This window comes from Schistocerca piceifrons, chromosome 8 (assembly GCF_021461385.2).
Source record: "Schistocerca piceifrons isolate TAMUIC-IGC-003096 chromosome 8, iqSchPice1.1, whole genome shotgun sequence".
Taxonomy (NCBI): domain Eukaryota; kingdom Metazoa; phylum Arthropoda; class Insecta; order Orthoptera; family Acrididae; genus Schistocerca; species Schistocerca piceifrons.
Genome location: NC_060145.1, coordinates 412,588,314 through 412,606,411, shown reverse-complemented (window position 1 = coordinate 412,606,411; position 18,098 = coordinate 412,588,314). Strand labels below are relative to the sequence as shown.

Genomic DNA, 18,098 nt, shown 5'->3' with positions numbered 1-18,098 from the left:
ACAGTACATCGATGTTGTCGCCAGTGGTCGGCAGAAGGTGCACGTGCCCGTCGACCTGGCACCGGACCGCAGCGACGCACGGATGCACGCCAAGACCGTAGGATCCTACGCAGTGCCGTAGGGGACCGCACCGCCACTTCCCAGCAAATTAGGGACACTGTTGCTCCTGGGGTATCGGCGAGGACCATTCGCAAACGTCTCCATGAAGCTGGGCTACGGTCCCGCACACCGTTAGGCCGTCTTCCGCTCACGCCCCAATATCGTGCAGCCCGCCTCCAGTGGTGTCGCGACAGGCGTGAATGGAGGGACGAATGGAGACGTGTCGTCTTCAGCGATGAGAGTCGCTTCTGCCTTGGTGCCAATGATGGTCGTATGCGTGTTTGGCGCCGTGCAGGTGAGCGCCACATTCAGGACTGCATACGACCGAGGCACACAGGGCCAACACCCGGCATCATGGTGTGGGGAGCGATCTCCTACACTGGCCGTACACCACTGGTGATCGTCGAGGGGACACTGAATAGTGCACGGTACATCCAAACCGTCATCGAACCCATCGTTCTACTATTCCTAGACCGGCAAGGGAACTTGCTGTTCCAACAGGACAATGCACGTCCGCATGTATCCCGTGCCACCCAACGTGCTCTAGAAGGTGTAAGTCAACTACCCTGGCCAGCAAGATCTCCGGATCTGTCCCCCATTGAGCATGTTTGGGACTGGATGAAGCGTCGTCTCACGCGGTCTGCACGTCCAGCACGAACGCTGGTCCAACTGAGGCGCCAGGTGGAAATGGCATGGCAAGCCGTTCCACAGGACTACATCCAGCATCTCTACGATCGTCTCCATGGGAGAATAGCAGCCTGCATTGCTGCGAAAGGTGGATATACACTGTACTAGTGCCGACATTGTGCATGCTCTGTTGCCTGTGTCTATGTGCCTGTGGTTCTGTCAGTGTGATCATGTGATGTATCTGACCCCAGGAATGTGTCAATAAAGTTTCCCCTTCCTGGGACAATGAATTCACGGTGTTCTTATTTCAATTTCCAGGAGTGTATATGTGAAAGGTGGCTATAATTTCGCACCTTACAAGCACTCATCCACATACTTCGCCATGAACTACAACCACAATTAGGTATCATTTGATAAGTTATACATCATATATATGAATATTGAAAGGAGTCTGACATTGTCACGTATGCCTTGTAAATACTTGTTAACGCATATTGCATGAAAGGTGTCGGAGTGTCTTCATTAACAGAACGGTGTAATGAATGATTGCCTATACTAGTAGAGGTTGGAATGTCAGTGGAGATGAAACGACAGGCAGAACCCAAACTCTGGGTGGAAGGTCCTCACAGGTGTTGGTCCTGCTTAAAAACAGGAAGTAGCTAGACGGACGTCGTGGCACCTGAGCTCTGGAGCACAATAGTGTGACAGCCGGCCGCTATTGTAGCAGGACCGGAAGCATAACCGGGAACTCTGCAAATCTTGGGCGCAGGTCAGAGGAACGAAGAAACGGCTCGTCGGAAACCACGCAGGCTCGATTATTACCAAGGATTTTTACTCAGAAGCGTACCATTGTACGAGTATAGCTTTTTCCTCGCAAACTATCCGCGCTGGGCTACAAAAGACCAATGTAAGGTTGGTCAGCGCTAATATTCCGTTGTTTCAGGAATGTGATTCGTTTTCGGAATTACGAGGGTGGGGAGCCGAGCCATGCTGGGAAGCCAGCAGTGGAGAGATGAGGGCTTCCGTTGTGAGTGCCTGTGTGTGGTGGTAGCTCGATATCAGCTTAGTTGGTACAGATGGACTTGCTCTCTTTGCTCTCAGGAGAGTTTATAGTTAGAACAGTTAGGCACTGTACTGTTGCGAACCTATAAGATTCTGGACTTCACTTCAGGGTTGGAAGTCGTCGTTGGGTACGCAGCGTTCAGTGAGAGCACTTCTTCTGCCTATATTTACATTGAGACGTTATCTGAACTCCGTCCTTGTGGCTGTGAGTTCGCGATTTTCGCCTGTAGAACACAGAGAGAAGACAGTATTAGAGTACATTAATCAGAGGGCTGCCTTCTGGGGTCCTAATGTTTGAAAGCGTTTATTTGTGGCTGGAGTTCTTGTATCGTCGCAGACGAGTACGAGAACCATCTCTTCGACGCACCGGACGCAGTACATTCGGTGATATCGCAAATTTCTTCGGCTTATTATGGCTATAAAGCTAAATAGATGTGATCACGTTAGTTTATTTCCACTGAGGTTCCTCACCAGCTAAGATCATCTTTGGAAGTAGTGTCTTCTAGTGTTTGGTACGTAGTTGATGTCACTCATTTCGCGTCAGTAATATTAGACCGCACAATCATAATGAGGGGCAGAGTTCGGCAACTGATTAATAGTTTTAGCTAGGAAATATAGACAGTTGTACTTAAAAAGTTTATTGTAATTTTTATATTAAAAAGAGCAATATGATCCTAAGAGCTGCTTCAGCGGGTAGTCAGACAAGGCCAAATCATCATTTTAGCGTTTATTATTTTCCGTCGCGCACATTCATTTTTACACCCGCCTGGAGTGGCATCTTCGACACTTTAAAACAGCTTTTCGTGGTTCCATGATGCCGTTCTTCAATCAATATGTTCCTGGAACTTATTACATGGTTGGAACGGCCGGTTCTAACCTATTCCTCATAGTTAAGAGCTTAGCCTAGCTCCATACCGCAGGGCCCTCCCCCTTATCGACTGCAGCCCAGCTGGTGGCCTCTTGTCGAGTCAACAGCCGTGTCTCTGCCCCACCAGGCATGCCGCCGTGGAGGAGCCTGACGACCCGGCCGTGGTGCCGCCCACGCCATCGCCTCCGCCCCCGGCCACAGCCGCTCCCAACACCGCCCCAGGCGCCTCCACTGCTGCCTCCGTGTCCGCCTCCGCAGCAGCGCGTGCACGACTTAACGGCCACGCTGGAGAGGACGACGAAGCCAACCGGGTGAGTACAGTAGCACTTGCCTGTGATAACAGATGGCGTCAAAAAAGCTCCACATATACACTACAGGCCATTAAAATTGCTACTCCAAGAAGAAATGCAGACGATAAACTGGTATTCATTGGACAAATATATTATACTAGAACTGATATGTCATTATATTTTCACGCAATTTGGGTGCATAGATCCTGAGAAATCAGTACCTAGAACAACCACCTCTGGCCGCAACAACGGTCTTGATACGCCTGGGCATTGTCAGACGGAGCTTGGATGGCGTGTCCGGGTACAACTGCCCATGCAGCTTCAACACAATACCACAGTTCATCAAGAGTAGTGACTGGCGTATTGTGACGAGCCTGCTGCTCGGCCACCATAGACCAGACGTTTCCAGTTGGTGAGAGATTTGGAGAATGTGCTGGCCTGGGCAGCAATCGAACATTTTCTGCATCCAGAAAGGCCCGTAGGGCACCTGCAACATGCGGTCGTGCATTATCCTGCTGAAATTTAAGGTTTCACAGGGATCGAATGAAGGGCAGAGCCACGAGTAGTAACACATGTGAAATGCAACGTCCACTGTTCAAAGTGCCGTCAATGCGAACAAGAGGTGACCGAGACGTGTAACCAATGGCACTCCATACCATCACGCCGGGTGATACGCATGGCGATGACGAATACACGCTTCCAATGTGCGTTCACCGCGATGTCGCCAAACACGGATGCGACCATAATGATTCTGTAAACATAACCTGGATTCATCCGATAAAATGAAGTTTTGCCATTCGTGCACCCAGGTTCGTCGTTGACTACACCATCGCAGGCGCTCCTGTCTGTGATGCAGCGTCAATGGTAACCGCAGCCGTGGTCTCCGAGCTGATAGTCCATGCTGCTGTAAACGTCGTCGAACTGTTCGTGCAGATGGTTGTTGTCTTGCAAACGTCCCCATATGTTGACTTGGGGATCGAGATATGGCTGCACGATCCGTTACAGCCATGCGGATAAGATGCCTCTCATCTCGACTGCTAGTGCTACGGGGCCGTTTGGATCCTGCACGGCGTTCCGTATTACCCTTCTGAACCCACAGATTCCATATTCTGCTAACAGTCAATGGTTCTCAACCAACGGGTGCAGCAGTGTCGCGATACCATAAACCGCAAAAGCGATAGACTACAATCCGATCTTTATTAAAGTCGGCAACGTGATGGTATGCATTTCTCCTCCTTACACGAGGCATCACAACAACGTTTCACCAGGCAACGCCGGTCAACTGCTGTTTGTGTATGAGAAATCGGTTGGAAACTTTCCTCATGTCAGCACCGGCGCCAACGTTGTGTGAATGCCCTGAAAAGCTAATCATTTGCATATCACGGCATCTTCTTTCCCGTCTGTAGCACGTCATCTTTGTGGTGTAGCAATTTTAATGGCCAGTAGTCTACTTCTACAACTAACTTACAGTTTCACACATTTAACGCCCAGTATCTCCGCTAGTATCATTTACACGTCAATACGATGAAAGCAGCGTGCAATAAACGCATGAAGTGTACTGCATGTTAAATTATGCGAACGATCAGCACTTTTTAACTTCTCAAGGCTGTGGTTCAGTCGTGTAATATTTTTTAAAAGGCATCATAGTCGCAATTGATTTCAGTATTGCAGTGTCGGCTTTAGGGCCACTATGAAGTGGAATACTGCAAAAGGCTGCGCTTAAGCACATGTCAAAATTTAAAAATCTTCCGACACTTACTCATGCCATCGTCATGTCTAAGACTTTCCACAATTTTACCATCTAGAACATAAATCACAACAAACCGCTGTTCTTGTGCACTGTTTACATGATACGCCCTTTAAAAACATTAACATTTTGTGTAATCGCACAGTTTAGGTAATAATAATGCCATTTAGTGTCTGCATATAAAGCGAGATCAAACAGCGGTTTCTCATGCAAAAATCACATTCGTATATTGATTGTTTGTGAGAAGTAGAACCATCTGACGCCGTATGCACAAGTTTCGACACTGACAGGATTGTAGACTGTTGAGGCACCGATATAATTTTCTGGGGTGGCTCGCCTTCGTTTGAATCTCTTGAATCTCATGAGAATATGGCATATTTGGGCTCAGAGCTCCACAGTCAACGCCATGCAGGAACTCAACAGCCCCACGCGACTACCGCCCGAGAAGACAGACATATTGTTCACTTATATGTGCAATAATGTACAGCTACCTCACGTACCCTTAGTCTGGAAATGGTCTTGTTTCTAGTAATATAAACATTCAAATGTAATTTTTTTTGCAATATGTACACACATCAGAAAAAGTGAATCACCTCGGTTCCGAGAGTTCCGGAACCTGTACGTAAAACTGGAATAGAGATCAACATAAACACCATTTCCACCCTTTGTATTGTCATGAAAACCACACACTACATGTTGTACCACCATACAGCGAGACTTTCAGTTTTTGTGGTCCAGATTGATGTACACATCGGTACCTCTAATACCGATGTATGCCTGTATTCGTCGTAGCATACTATCCACTAGTTAATCAAGGCACTGTTGATCCAGATTGTCCCACTCCTCAACGGTGATTCGGCGTAGATCCCTCAGAGTGGCTGGTGGGTCACGTCGTCCATAAACAGCCCTTTTGAATCCATCCCAGGCATGTCCGATAGGTTTCATGTCTGCATAACATGCTGGCCACTCTAGCGATGTCGTTATCCTGGATGAAGTCATTCATAAGATGTGCACTATGGGGGCGCGAATAGTATTCCATGGTGACGAAAGCCTCGCCAATATGTTGCCGATATGGCTGCACTATCAGTCGGAGGATGCCATTCACGTATCGTATAGCCGTTACGGCGCCTTACGTGACCACCAGCGGCGCACGTCGGCCCCACATAATGCCATCCCAAAACAGCAGGGAACCTACATCTTATTGCACTCGCTGGATAGTGTGTCTAAGGCGTTCAGCCCGACCAGGTTGCTTCCAAACACATCTCCGATGATTGTCTGGTTGGAGGCATATGCGACACTCATCGGTAAAGAGAACGTGATGCCAGTCCTGAGCAATTCATTCCGTATGTTGTTCGGACCATCGGTACCGCACTGCATGGTGTCGTAGTTGCAAAGGTGGACCCGCCATGGACGTCGAGAGTGATGTTGCGCATCATGCAGCCTATTGCGCACAGTTTGAGTGGTGACACGACGTACTGTGTCTGCACGAAGAGCATTATTCTACACAGTGGCGTTGCTGTCAGGATTCCTCCGAGCCATAATTGGTAAGTAGCGGTCATCCACTGTAGTAGTCGCCCTTGGGCGGCCTGAGCGAGGCACATCCGGTCTCTCTGTATCTCCTTCATGTCCGAACAACTTCGCTTTGGTTCACTCCGAGACATCTGGGCACTTCCCTTGTTGAGAGCCCTTCCTGGCACAAAGTTACAATGCGGTCCCGATCGACACGCGGTATTGACCGTCTTAGCGTGGTTGAACTACGGACAACACGAGCCATGTACCTCCTTCCTGGTGGAATGACTGGAACTCATCGGCTGCCGTCCCCCCTCCGTCTAGTAGGCGCTGCTCATTCATGGTTGTTTACATCTTTTGGCGGGTTTAGTGCATCTCTGAACAGTCAAAGGGACTGTGTTTGTAATACAATATCCAAAGTCAACGCCTATCTTCAGGAGGTCTGGGAATCAGGGTGATGGAAAACGTTTTTGGATGTGTGTAGTAAGTTGCCAGAATAATGTTTCAATGTGCCCTAAAATATTCTTAGAATAAAGTACAGTAGACCGCTACAGTCGCAGGTTCGAATCCTGCCTCGGGCATGGATGTGTGTGATGTCTTTAGGTTAGTTAGGTTTAACTATTTCTAAGTTCTAGGGGACTGATGACCTCCGCTGTTGAGTCCCATAGTGCTCAGAGCCATTTGTTAAGTACATTAGCTGTTTTACAATGCGTGTTTTCTACTTAGCATTTACAGCCAATTTGTTAATACGATAACATAATTTACTTATTCATAGTTCGTAGCGTACAGATATAGTTTTTATAGTATCTAAATTAATTTCGCCGGCCGCGGTGGTCTCGCTATTCTAGGCGCGCAGTCCGGAACCGCGCGACTGCTACGGTCGCTGGTTCTAATCCTACCTCAGGCATGGATGTGTGTGATGTCCTTAGGTTAGTTAGGTTTAACTAGTTCTAAGTTCTAGGGGACTGATGACCTAAGATGTTAAGTCCCATAGTGCTCAGAGCCATTTTAAATTAATTTCAAGGTTATCACTACTCTGGGGAGAAAGACCGGTACTGCTAGGAAAAAAACTGCCAATTTTTCAGTATCTTTTACAGTCCTTGATCCTCCACTATAGCTGCCTGCTACTAGATACATAATACGGCTGCTTTCAGTACAGCTGCTTTGCGACACTTATGAGGATGTTAATTGTTAATAACAACTATTCGCCTGTTAAAGTCAAACTCAAAAAGCACTCAGCGCCCTGATCCGCAGACCGGTGACATCATCCAGTGAGATATCCGAATCCCGTCCACGGCCGAGTCGAAGAGTATGCTGAAGTTACGTATTCAAAAAGTCGTTCAATGCTGTAAAGGACGCTGGATTGCATAGTTCATTTAAATTTACGGAGGGAGCCTGATCTCTAAGCAAGGCCGTCATATCTCATAGTATAGGAGCCTGGAGGAGATGATGAACAGCTGTGTATGAGAGTGACGTTCTACTTTTTACCATACTTCACCACCTTATGCACAGCTAGTCTGGCTACATGTAAAAAAGCTCAGAAATTTACACATATTCTCTCTTCTTTACCATACTGCCAGATGACACGCTTAGTCCGCCGCCCAGATAGAAGAGTCGCCTGACGTCGGAACCGAACTGAGCTGTACAGCTTATGCCGCCCGTTCACAGGCCAACCCTCTCTCTCTACCCATCCCCCCTAAATGGGTCGCCGACCCATCTGACTGTGTAAGGCCACACTGCGACCTGCGTGGTGGAGCCTACTGTGCCCAGTTGCGCGGCAGTTTTCACGTTGCCAAACCAGAAGGGAAGAGGACGGCCTTTAGTGCCTTGTTACTGGGATGTTACTAGAATAAAAATAAAATTAATAGTCCGTACACAATAAACAGGCCAGGTTTCATTACCATAATGAATACAGTAACGCATTAAAGACTGTGTGTAAAATACACCAATATGAGATTCAGGGTTGTTACATTACACCTGATTTTTGTGAACTACGACAGAAAACCTAAAAGCATGAAATCCACATCAGAGTCCTGGTCTGACACAAATTGTTGCTAGTTATGATATATTCATTACACTGCGCATTCAGTATTTTTGTCCGGATTTCGTTAATACGATATTATTTAAGGTATCTTCATTGATTTCATCCGCATCAATTATTTATTTCATTTCTGAAAAAATAATTGCATTCATTAGTGAAAAAGCATCTCATTCCACGTTAGAAAAATCAGTTACGTGAACACACTGTTTGTCTATCTGACAATCTTATCCCCCCCGGAGTGACGCGCTTGTTACATCGTTGTAGAAAGTAAAAAGTCCATTCAAAAAGAAATCATGTGATCAGATCGTCGAATCAGCTCTCAGTAGCAATTTTGCCACTTTCAGTGTTGCCGGAATAATGACTGACGACCCTTCAACGGTACTTCGTCACAGGTGAATGCAGGAGATGGTTCAGCAATTAGAAACACAGGATTTTCGATTGGGCAGCCACAACTTGGGAAATGCACCAAGGTACGACAAAACGATCCCTTGATGAACTTCCACGGCGTTTCGCCAAACTACCCACTTCAGCCGATGAATAAGGCTGGCCCGGTACAGTAAAGTTGTACGGCAGCCTTGACGTAGGTATTACACCAGCACGATGAGGTCTCTCTCCAACAAACTGACGCTATAACATTTTTGGATGATTTCTAGACGCGGAACTTCTACGTTCGCAGGGAACCTGTGTGGCAACGTTCCGTCGACTGTTCCTTGGTTTTGAGACTATAAATGTGGAGGCAGGTTTTTATGCTCGGTTACTTATTTAGCAAAAATATCTTTTGTAGTACCATAATGGTTCCAAACCAGTTCTGATGTCTCCACTCGTTCCTTTTTCTTGTCACTGTTCAAACATTTCGGCATTATTTTGCTGAATTCATGTCATGTTACCGTCTACGTCAGTAAGCACCCACAAGATATCTAGGTTGGCTATCTTTTTGTCGGATAATCGCTGGCACTCAATAATCGACTTTGACGTTCGTGTGTCTTTCCACGTAGTAGTTCACCCACTGCGGCGTTAGTCTTCAAACAACTATTCAAGGCCTTCTCGTTCTGTAGCTGTGTTCCGCGCTATGTTATTTTCCACCAAATGTTTGTGCCTAGTACCGACACTTACAATAGCCCAAAGATACACGTCTGACAAGCTGTGCAGAAGTGGGAGGAAGAGTGTGTAATCTCCAGTTGTAGTACTGAGACTATACACGTTGATAATATTTTTTGCTTTTTGTCGTTTTTCTGTATTGACAGTTCCATGTTATGTGCTACATGACAAGTTCATAGTGCCATTTATTGGGTGTGTATGTAACTTGTTGAGACATGTAAGTTTTAAATTTTGTAAATTGTCATATTCAGATCTGGTTTGTCGGTTATACTTGTGCAATCCCTTGTCATGAAAGTATAGTAACGCAATAAAAGGTTTGTAAAGTACTTGCTTTTCAAGTGGTCAGAAGGTCATTATAACACTTTTGAAATACGTAACTGTTTGATGCCAGATGGACAAGGTGCAATAGGAGTGTGGCTACCTACGAATGCGAGCTGTTATGTGAAGATGGAATGCTGATTTTCGGTAAATTTGCAATATCGAGGAAATTACCTGCGTGTACAACATGCACATACCATTTATCAAAGAGATGCAGTGCAATTAAGCAAGCGTGGATTTGTTAACTGACGAAGCTGGAGGAGCTAGCAGTATCTCTCTTCATGTCAACAGCCGCTGTACCGGAGTTTTGTAGACTGATCACTCAGTAACTTTATGCAGGTTCTAATTGGGAATACAGTTTCTTATATTGACTTTAGCTGTGTGTTTTTCCGCATGTACACACCTCAAAAATAGTTCCAAAAATCATAGTGTTCACTACTTCTTATCATACTGCCATTGAGGTTCGTACAACACATTATTAACAAAATGTAATCGCTAAAATTTTTCAGGGTTTGTGACCACATTGTCAATATGTAAAATTACCAACGTTTTGGGCGCTGTTGCAAGTAACATCTTCCGTACTGGAAAACTAGATATGGATGACTGGGAGAAGGTCGACATGGTAATCTTTCAAGAGGTCACAGGGTGAGCGATAGTACCGCCATCTATCAGACGTGGAAGTTAGACAAAATGCAGCAGAAAATCACCGAGAAAGGACAGATGCTGGACACTCGACGGACGTTGGTTAACCTTTCCAGCCACATCTTAAGCGATGCTGCACCACAAATTCTGGCTGAAGGAATGAATTTCGCAGTTGCACCGAAATGAGTTCCAAAAGAAGACATAATCGAATCTGTCGAGGCTTCGATTCGTCATCTACCACAATCTGAGGCGGACAAGATTAGACAAGAAACGATACGGGTCCTGACTCACGCAATATCTCCTGAAACAAAATATCAGCAAGGACAAACTTCTTGCTATCGCAGAACTGAAGAACAGTTCTCATTCAGTAATAACATGAGCAGGCAAGGGAAATGCGACCGTTGTGTTGAACACTTAAGATTATAAGAAACGAATGGATCATCTTCTGAGTGAACCCATTTACAAGAAGTTTAAGGGAAATCTGATGGCCAATATAATCAAACGGTCGCAAGCATTACTGAAGCATGCTACAATGAATTTTGACACGGCCAGAAGACTCATTCCACAAGTTCCACAGGCACAAAGGATTTATGGTGTACCGAAAATCCATAAAGAGGTCTTTCCTTTACGCTCGATTGTGAGTACCATTAATTCACCGACGTACTGTCTAGCAAAGGAACTGCCTCCAAAACTCCGACATTTGGTGAGCCACACAAATTCGTACGTTAAGGACTCCACCCATTTTGTGGAACTTCTAAAAGAAAAGTATGTCTCGGCCAGAGATCTGATGGTTAGCTTCGATGTGAAGTCTTTATTCGCGGATATACCAGTGCAAGAAACCATGAACATCTTAGAGAAACGAACGGCACCAGATTTCTGCGCGCTAGTGCGCCACTGTTTAACGACCACCTATTTCAGGTGGAAAGGGGAGATTCTATGAACAAACAGATGGTATAGCTATAGTCTCTCTCGCCACTGCATCATGGAAGCATTTGAAGAAACAGTGCTCCAGTCCGTACCATTACGCCCAGAATGTTGACTCCGATATGTTGATGATACCTTTGTTGTCTGGCCACATGGGGAGGAAGAGCTACGAAATTTCCACCAACACATCAACCAGCAGCACAGCATAATCTAATTCAGCCGGCCCGGGTGGCCGAGCGGTTCTAGGCGCTACTGTCGCTACGGTCGCAGGTTCGAATCCTGCCTCGGGCATGAAAGTTTGTGATGTCCTTAGGTTAGTTAGGTTTAAGTAGTTCTAAGTTCTAGGGGACTGATGACCTCAGAAGTTAAGTCCCATAGTGCTCAGAGTCATTTGAATCTAGTTCAGCATGGAGATGGAAAAGAATGGGGTGGTGCCTTTCCCGGACGTTGAAGTTTACAGAAAGCCTGATGGTAAACTGCGCCGTAGAGTACATAAAAAGCCAACCAGTACTGACAGGTACCTACATGCTTCCGCTAATTATCACCCTACGCAGAAGAAATCCGCCCTGCACAATTTAACTAAGAGGGCTCACAGGATCAGCGATAAGGAACATTTAATGGTGAGATACAAAACCTCCATTTTTTGTGCTAATGGGTCCGGATGAAACTAATAGATAAAACTATGGTGACAAAGAATGAAGGCAATAGAGGAGAGCAGAAGGAAGCACAAAACATTGCTCTATTACCGTATGCTCAAGGCGTCGCTGCACGGGTGGGCAAAATTCTCGGCCGAGCAGGAATCAAGCCGATTTTCCGAAGCAGAAAGAGAATAAAAGATGTTCTTCGCTCTACTAAAGCTGCAGTTGACAAACTACATGCTTGTAGTTTACGAAATCAGGTGCGAATGTGAATTAGTGTATGTAGGCGAGATGGGACGACCAATCAGCATACGCATATCTGAACACGAAAGATATATCCAACTAAGACAGTACACCAAGTGAGCGGTGGCAGAACACCAGGATGAGTGCGACGAACAGATTTATTTTGGTGAAGCTCGCGTACTGTTGAAACAGCCTCTTACTGTCTGGCAAAATATTAGAGAGACAATAGAAATAGACAAGCGATCCGCCAACCAAACGACGGGTATCGACTTCCGACGTCTTTGCTGCCAGCAATAATAGCGTTACGGGACGACAGCTCACGTGAAGCAAGACATACAGGCCCGTGGGAGACCACACCGGCCGCAGATACGTAGAGTACCGGCGTGCCTCAGCCGGCGCTAGAAAGCAGGAAAACTACGCCACGTCACATTTGCTGCCTAGTTTTCCATTCGCCGATTTTCACCAATTACAAACAGGAATACAAACACCAATCAAACCATGGGGTTACCACCAATGAAATGAAATAGTAAAATCACCAATTCAGAAATTGTAATATCCTTTTCCTTTATCCTTAACAACCCATCAGATTTAGATAACAGCCACGTCTGAAGATACATAAGAAACAATGTTTTCTCATTGAGCAGTAAACAAAAACGCCCTGAAGAACGTACTTGCAACAGTGACAGAAACGTCAGTGGTTTTACATATTGACAATGCTGTCACAAATCCAAAAAAAATTTATTGATTGTGACAATGGCCACAGACGTTTACGTTTATATTCAAATAAACATAATTCCTTCTGAAAACAAGAAAGACTATGATTAGTCACACATAAAACGTTACAAAACAAAAATCTTGTAAATAAAAACAGTCAATGTCATTATCTCACAATGATGATTATCAGCCTTTAATAGTGAGTATGTTCTTTCACTCCGTGAGGCACGCTCTGGATGAGACCATCAAGTTTATCTTGGGGTATGAGGTCCCACTCCTCAATGGCTGCTTCAGTGTGGCCCTGAAGATGGTCAGGTGGATTCGGAAGTTGTGCAGTGGCCACTTTCAACAGGTCCCACATCTGCCCAGTTGCATTCATGTCTCAGGACTGTGTTGGTCAATGCATTCGTTTGACGTTGCATCTTTGAAGATACCGAGACCTTGCCTTGTCATCGACCGGGATGAAGTTCTTACCGACTTCACATCTGTGGGGCCTTACAGTCGTTTGTAGCACCTCTTAGAGATATCGGGGACCAGTCAAATTGTCATGGATGGGAGTTAGAGGGGTCTGCTGTCCCATCATTATTGCCGCCCAGAACTTTACACTTCCAGCAACAAACGGATGGCCTTCCCGAACGACTTCTCCAAACCCTAACATGTAAAGTGTCCGGTAGCAAACCAATCCTGGTCTCGTCAGCAAAGATGAAGTTACTCCATTTTGCAATGGTTCAATGTTGATACGCAAGAGCCCAGCTCCTTCGATTGCGTTGTTCGGCTGGTCCGATGTAAAACTTCTCGTTGGTCTTCTGGATTGAGGAACACCCTGATGCAATTTTTCTAAGCGCTGTTTGGTCCGAGATATGAATCACTGTTGTCCGCGAGAAGTCGTTTCTAGTATTTCTGGCAGTCGATGTTAGGCCCCTGCCAGCCGACGGTTGAACGAAACGATCCTACTTTGGAGTGGTACAAGAACGAGGTCTATCGTTCACTTTTTCCGTATCTCTGTACTTACAACATACCTTACACAACCGAGCGAGGTGGCGCAGTGGTTAGACGCTGGACTCGCATTCGGGAGGACGACGGTTCAATCCCGCGTCCGGCCATCCTGATTTAGGTTTTCCGTGATTTCCCTAAATCGCTCCAGGCAAATGCCGGGATGGTTCCTTTCAAAGGGCACGGCCGACTTCCTTCCCCGTCCTTCCCTAATCCGATGAGACCGATGATCTCGCTGTTTGGTCTCCTTCCCCAAAACAACCAACCAACCTTACACAAACCACTACCCGTGCGGTCTCTGGGTTCTTGCCACGATTCGCGCGGCTGTCCCCGCCGGAGGTTCGAGTCCTCCCTTGACTATGAGTGAGCGTGTTGTCCTTAGCGTAAGTCAATTTAAGTTAGGTTAAGTATTGTGTAAGGCAAGCAGCCGTTGACCTCAGCAGCTTAGTATCATAGGAAATTACTACAAATTTTAAAACAAACCACTCTGAATGATATGTAACCGATCGGCAACATCTTGCTGTGTATGATCTGCTGAAAGTAAAGTCACTGTCCTGACTCTATCAAAGTGTTGCATGCCTCTACGTGTCTGCCCCGATAGCTGAATCGTCAGCGTGACGACTGCCGTCCTAAGGGGCCCGGATTCGATTCCCGGCTGGGTCGTGGATTTTCTCCACTCAGGGATTGGTTGTTGTGTTGTCTTCATCATCATTTCATCCCCATCCGGTGCTCATGTCGCCCAATGACGCCAAAGTCTCATTTCCGTGCCTCTACTTGGTGTGTTACTGCATTATGAACACAAACTGAATGACGCTATTGTTAATATTGGACTGCTCGCGGTGTGCCGCTAGGCAGTGATATGTTTACATGACTGGTAAACAGCCACAAACCATCCCAGTAGTAAACACCATCCAGTTTATGGGTTCTAACTGGATAATGCATGAAGTGCCTAAGTCAGTGAGACTTGTAGCATCGCAGACTACATTTAATGTTTGTATTCCAAATTTTTTGAGCAGTGTATTTTATCCTAGACTGAAATCTGTTCCCCTCTCCTGAATCATGACCCTTGACCTTTCAGTATTCTCTTGAATTAAACTAATTCCAGTCCCATAGCAACTGCCACAAAGTTTTAAGACATGGTTACGTTGCATTGCAACTGGCAACTTGGACAATTAAATTGCGATTTTCTTGTCACTGCATAGCACTTACGTCGATGGCACTGCTCTAATTATTTGTGATCAATGTAGCATGGTTGCGAGCGTAGGAATACTTTGTAGTTATCCTGAAACAAGTGGAAAAACAAACTGTTTCTGTTTGCTGTCTTACTGCTACATTTCATTTGGTGCGATAATGCAGCGGTGTCAGCAAACTGGCGTCGTGAAGGTTTGTGCTCACTTAAATTACATTTTATGCATAGTGTTTTACAAAATGTGTTTGCTTTGTTTCATATGTTTTTGTGGAAATTATTTTCTATGGAAAGTTTTATACAAGTTTGTGCCTTGTGTGATTAAGCACTGATGAAATTCAGGGCCACAGTTAGTCCAGATAGTGGCCTGAATGCATTCCGCAATAAACTTTTTGGGTGAGAAATAGGATCAAACATGTGTTGCTCCACTGCACAAACTGCGATTATTGACAAACAAGTATTGACATCAGCTCACGATTTATAATTTTGAATGAGTGTAGCGTTACTTTAACACGGTCTTTCTTCAATTATGTGAACTGCATGTCAAGACAGTTTTTAACAGAAATTTCGTAATTAAATCGCATAGTACTTGGTGCATTGTTTGACATCTGTTCTGCTTCACACTGTAGCGTTTCTCTTCGTCAGCAACGGTATTTTTATGCTGGAAACCTGTCGCTTTCACCGTGGAGGCGATAACAGCGCTTGGAGAATGGAATGCACGGAGAATTCAGCAGGCGCCAGACAGGGAGGAGATCTTAATTAAATACCGAGCTCCCGACCAACAGAAATGCTCTTGTGCTTCACTTATTGGCTTTTCAGTGCTGTTACCGTTACACAAGTTCTGTGCCGGTGGTTATTCTAATCAAGGAGAAAAAAGGTTATTCTGCTTGTGCTTCGAAATCGGGAACATTAAATTTATTTGAATTTTTTATTGTTTATTTCATCCTCTAGTTATACAATGTGTCAATTCATCACCAAATAATCTGTTTAAAAATAGAAATAGTAGAAAAGTAAATTACAATTCAGAGTTCTGTATACAGGTTGGTCGGAAATTCCCGTTACAGCCTTCTAGGACTTGTAGAGGGGAGTGAGTACATCGTATTTTGAAGAGGAACCCATGTCCGGAAACGTCATCCAACTAAACTACAGAGCGTCAATGTTATAGACGCGGGCGTCTGTAAATGTTCGCATACACGGGGTGATTCCATGATGTTACAGACTTTCTAGGATGATGGAGAACGATAAATGTATTAATTTGAAGTAAGGATCCCTGTACCGGAAACGAACGATTCGAAAGTCATAAACGAAAACCGTTCTGAACCCTCTGACAGTTGAATACATGTACCGGTTCATGTGTTGCGAAGAGTGAAGGTTTGGTAACTTTCAGTGGTGGTAGTGTGCACAAAAACGAGAAAAAATGTCCAATAAACGTGGGCTGTAAAGTGCGTACCTTAACAGCTATGAACACTTGCTCAATAGAGGAGATGTGTTTCACATTAGCGAAGATGAACGAATGGTCATAGCTCCTCAGGTATGCAATTACGGTACCTCAAAAATTCTCAGCGGCATTTATTCTGTAAGGATTTGCACTTCTTGCAGTGACATTATCGCCCACTCTTTTCGTAACGCTCTTTTCACTCCACATACCACCTGGATTTGCCTTCCACTGTCTAGCGTTAGAAGGTTTTTTGGCTTTTCACATTTAACCAAATATAACATTGATGATGATAATTCATGGCAATGTTTGCCGACAAGATAAAGAATGCAACCTTCTAACACTAGACTGCGTACTCACGGCAGTTCTCCTTGGCCGTTTTTTGGTACGACTTGGAAAGAGAGAAAAATTAATGAATGATCGACGATGCGTCGGTTCTCGATTGTGTTTAGGAGACGTACGGATTGATTGCGTGAAAATAGTTTCTCAAATGATCTCTTAACCCGGATTGCTTTCACGCAATCAGACTCTTCAATGAAATTACCTAAGGGACCTATCTGAATAATAAAAAAAAAATGCAAAACAGTAAAATTTTGTAAAAAAAGTTGTCAGATCGGAAACTGAACACATTAATGGTCTCCTAAATACAATTGAGACACCGCGATAAAGAGCGAACCTGTAACAAAGTTCATTTAAACATAAACATTATTTGTGGTTGATTTAAAGAAAAGAATAAGCATAGATTTTCTGTATAGTGAAGCATCAATATATTCGTAAAGAACAAAGGCGTTAAACTATAAACATTAACAAATTTACAAGGTATACAAAACTTACATTTTTATGTTTTTCTCATACATGGAGCAGTCCAACAATCGCTGCTTCTGTATGTGTGATATTTTGTAAAAATTAAATGTCCTGGCGTGCGCGTAAGTATTTTTTATCGTCACAAAGTTTACAAAAGCGTTTTTGTTTTCTTGGTGATAACGTGGTTTTTCACACCAAAAGAAATATAACTTGTAGCGGTGCTACTCAACACGTCTTAACAAGTCGGCAACCAAACATCAAAGGTAATGAAGTACATGTTAACATATCGGCGACCAGAAGTACAACTAACTATAAAGACTCTAGAATTTTCCTAACAAATGATAAATTGTTCTTTCTTCTGTTTCGCAGCTTCTTGCTATCAAGCGCTGCGGCAATGATTTTAAATATCTGCGCCCAGCGAGTCATAGTGTTTAAAAGTACCTTTTAAACGCTGGCCGCGCGTCTTGGTATAGGCGCACGTTATAAACAGATTTCGTTTCTTTACTCTCGCGTTGTCATGCTTAGTATCATTACAAACTACAGCTCGATGGCTGTCCTTTTCTCATATGCAAAATGTCTGAAATCCAATAATATCACAACTGCTATAAGCACGTCTTGGAAGTATTCCCCAAAGATTTTCCATGGGGTTCAAATCTGAGCTACGTGCAGCCTAGGTAAGACAACGATATCTTTGTCTTCACACAACTTTTATGTTGTAGCAGAAACCTGCGCAGGTGCATTATCTTGATGAAACATTAGAATTTCGTTCCCTTATGTCCTTATTGTAATCAATACTGTCTCTAGCATTTTAGTGTACATGTCAGATTTCATTCCAGTGTTCAGCCAAGCACTGCGTGACT

The 18,098-nt window shown here is 44.7% G+C and overlaps 1 protein-coding gene across 2 annotated transcripts in view; it reads left to right on the top strand.

Moving 5' to 3' along the window:
* LOC124711298 (calcium/calmodulin-dependent protein kinase kinase 1) overlaps positions 1–18,098 on the top strand; it is a 1,501,168-nt gene that overhangs the window by 1,249,508 nt on the left and 233,562 nt on the right. For both annotated transcript variants that reach the window (XM_047241302.1, XM_047241303.1), the window contains one exon: positions 2,784–2,967. In XM_047241302.1, the coding sequence (XP_047097258.1) occupies positions 2,784–2,967 (184 nt within the window). The remainder of the gene's footprint in view (positions 1–2,783; positions 2,968–18,098) is intronic.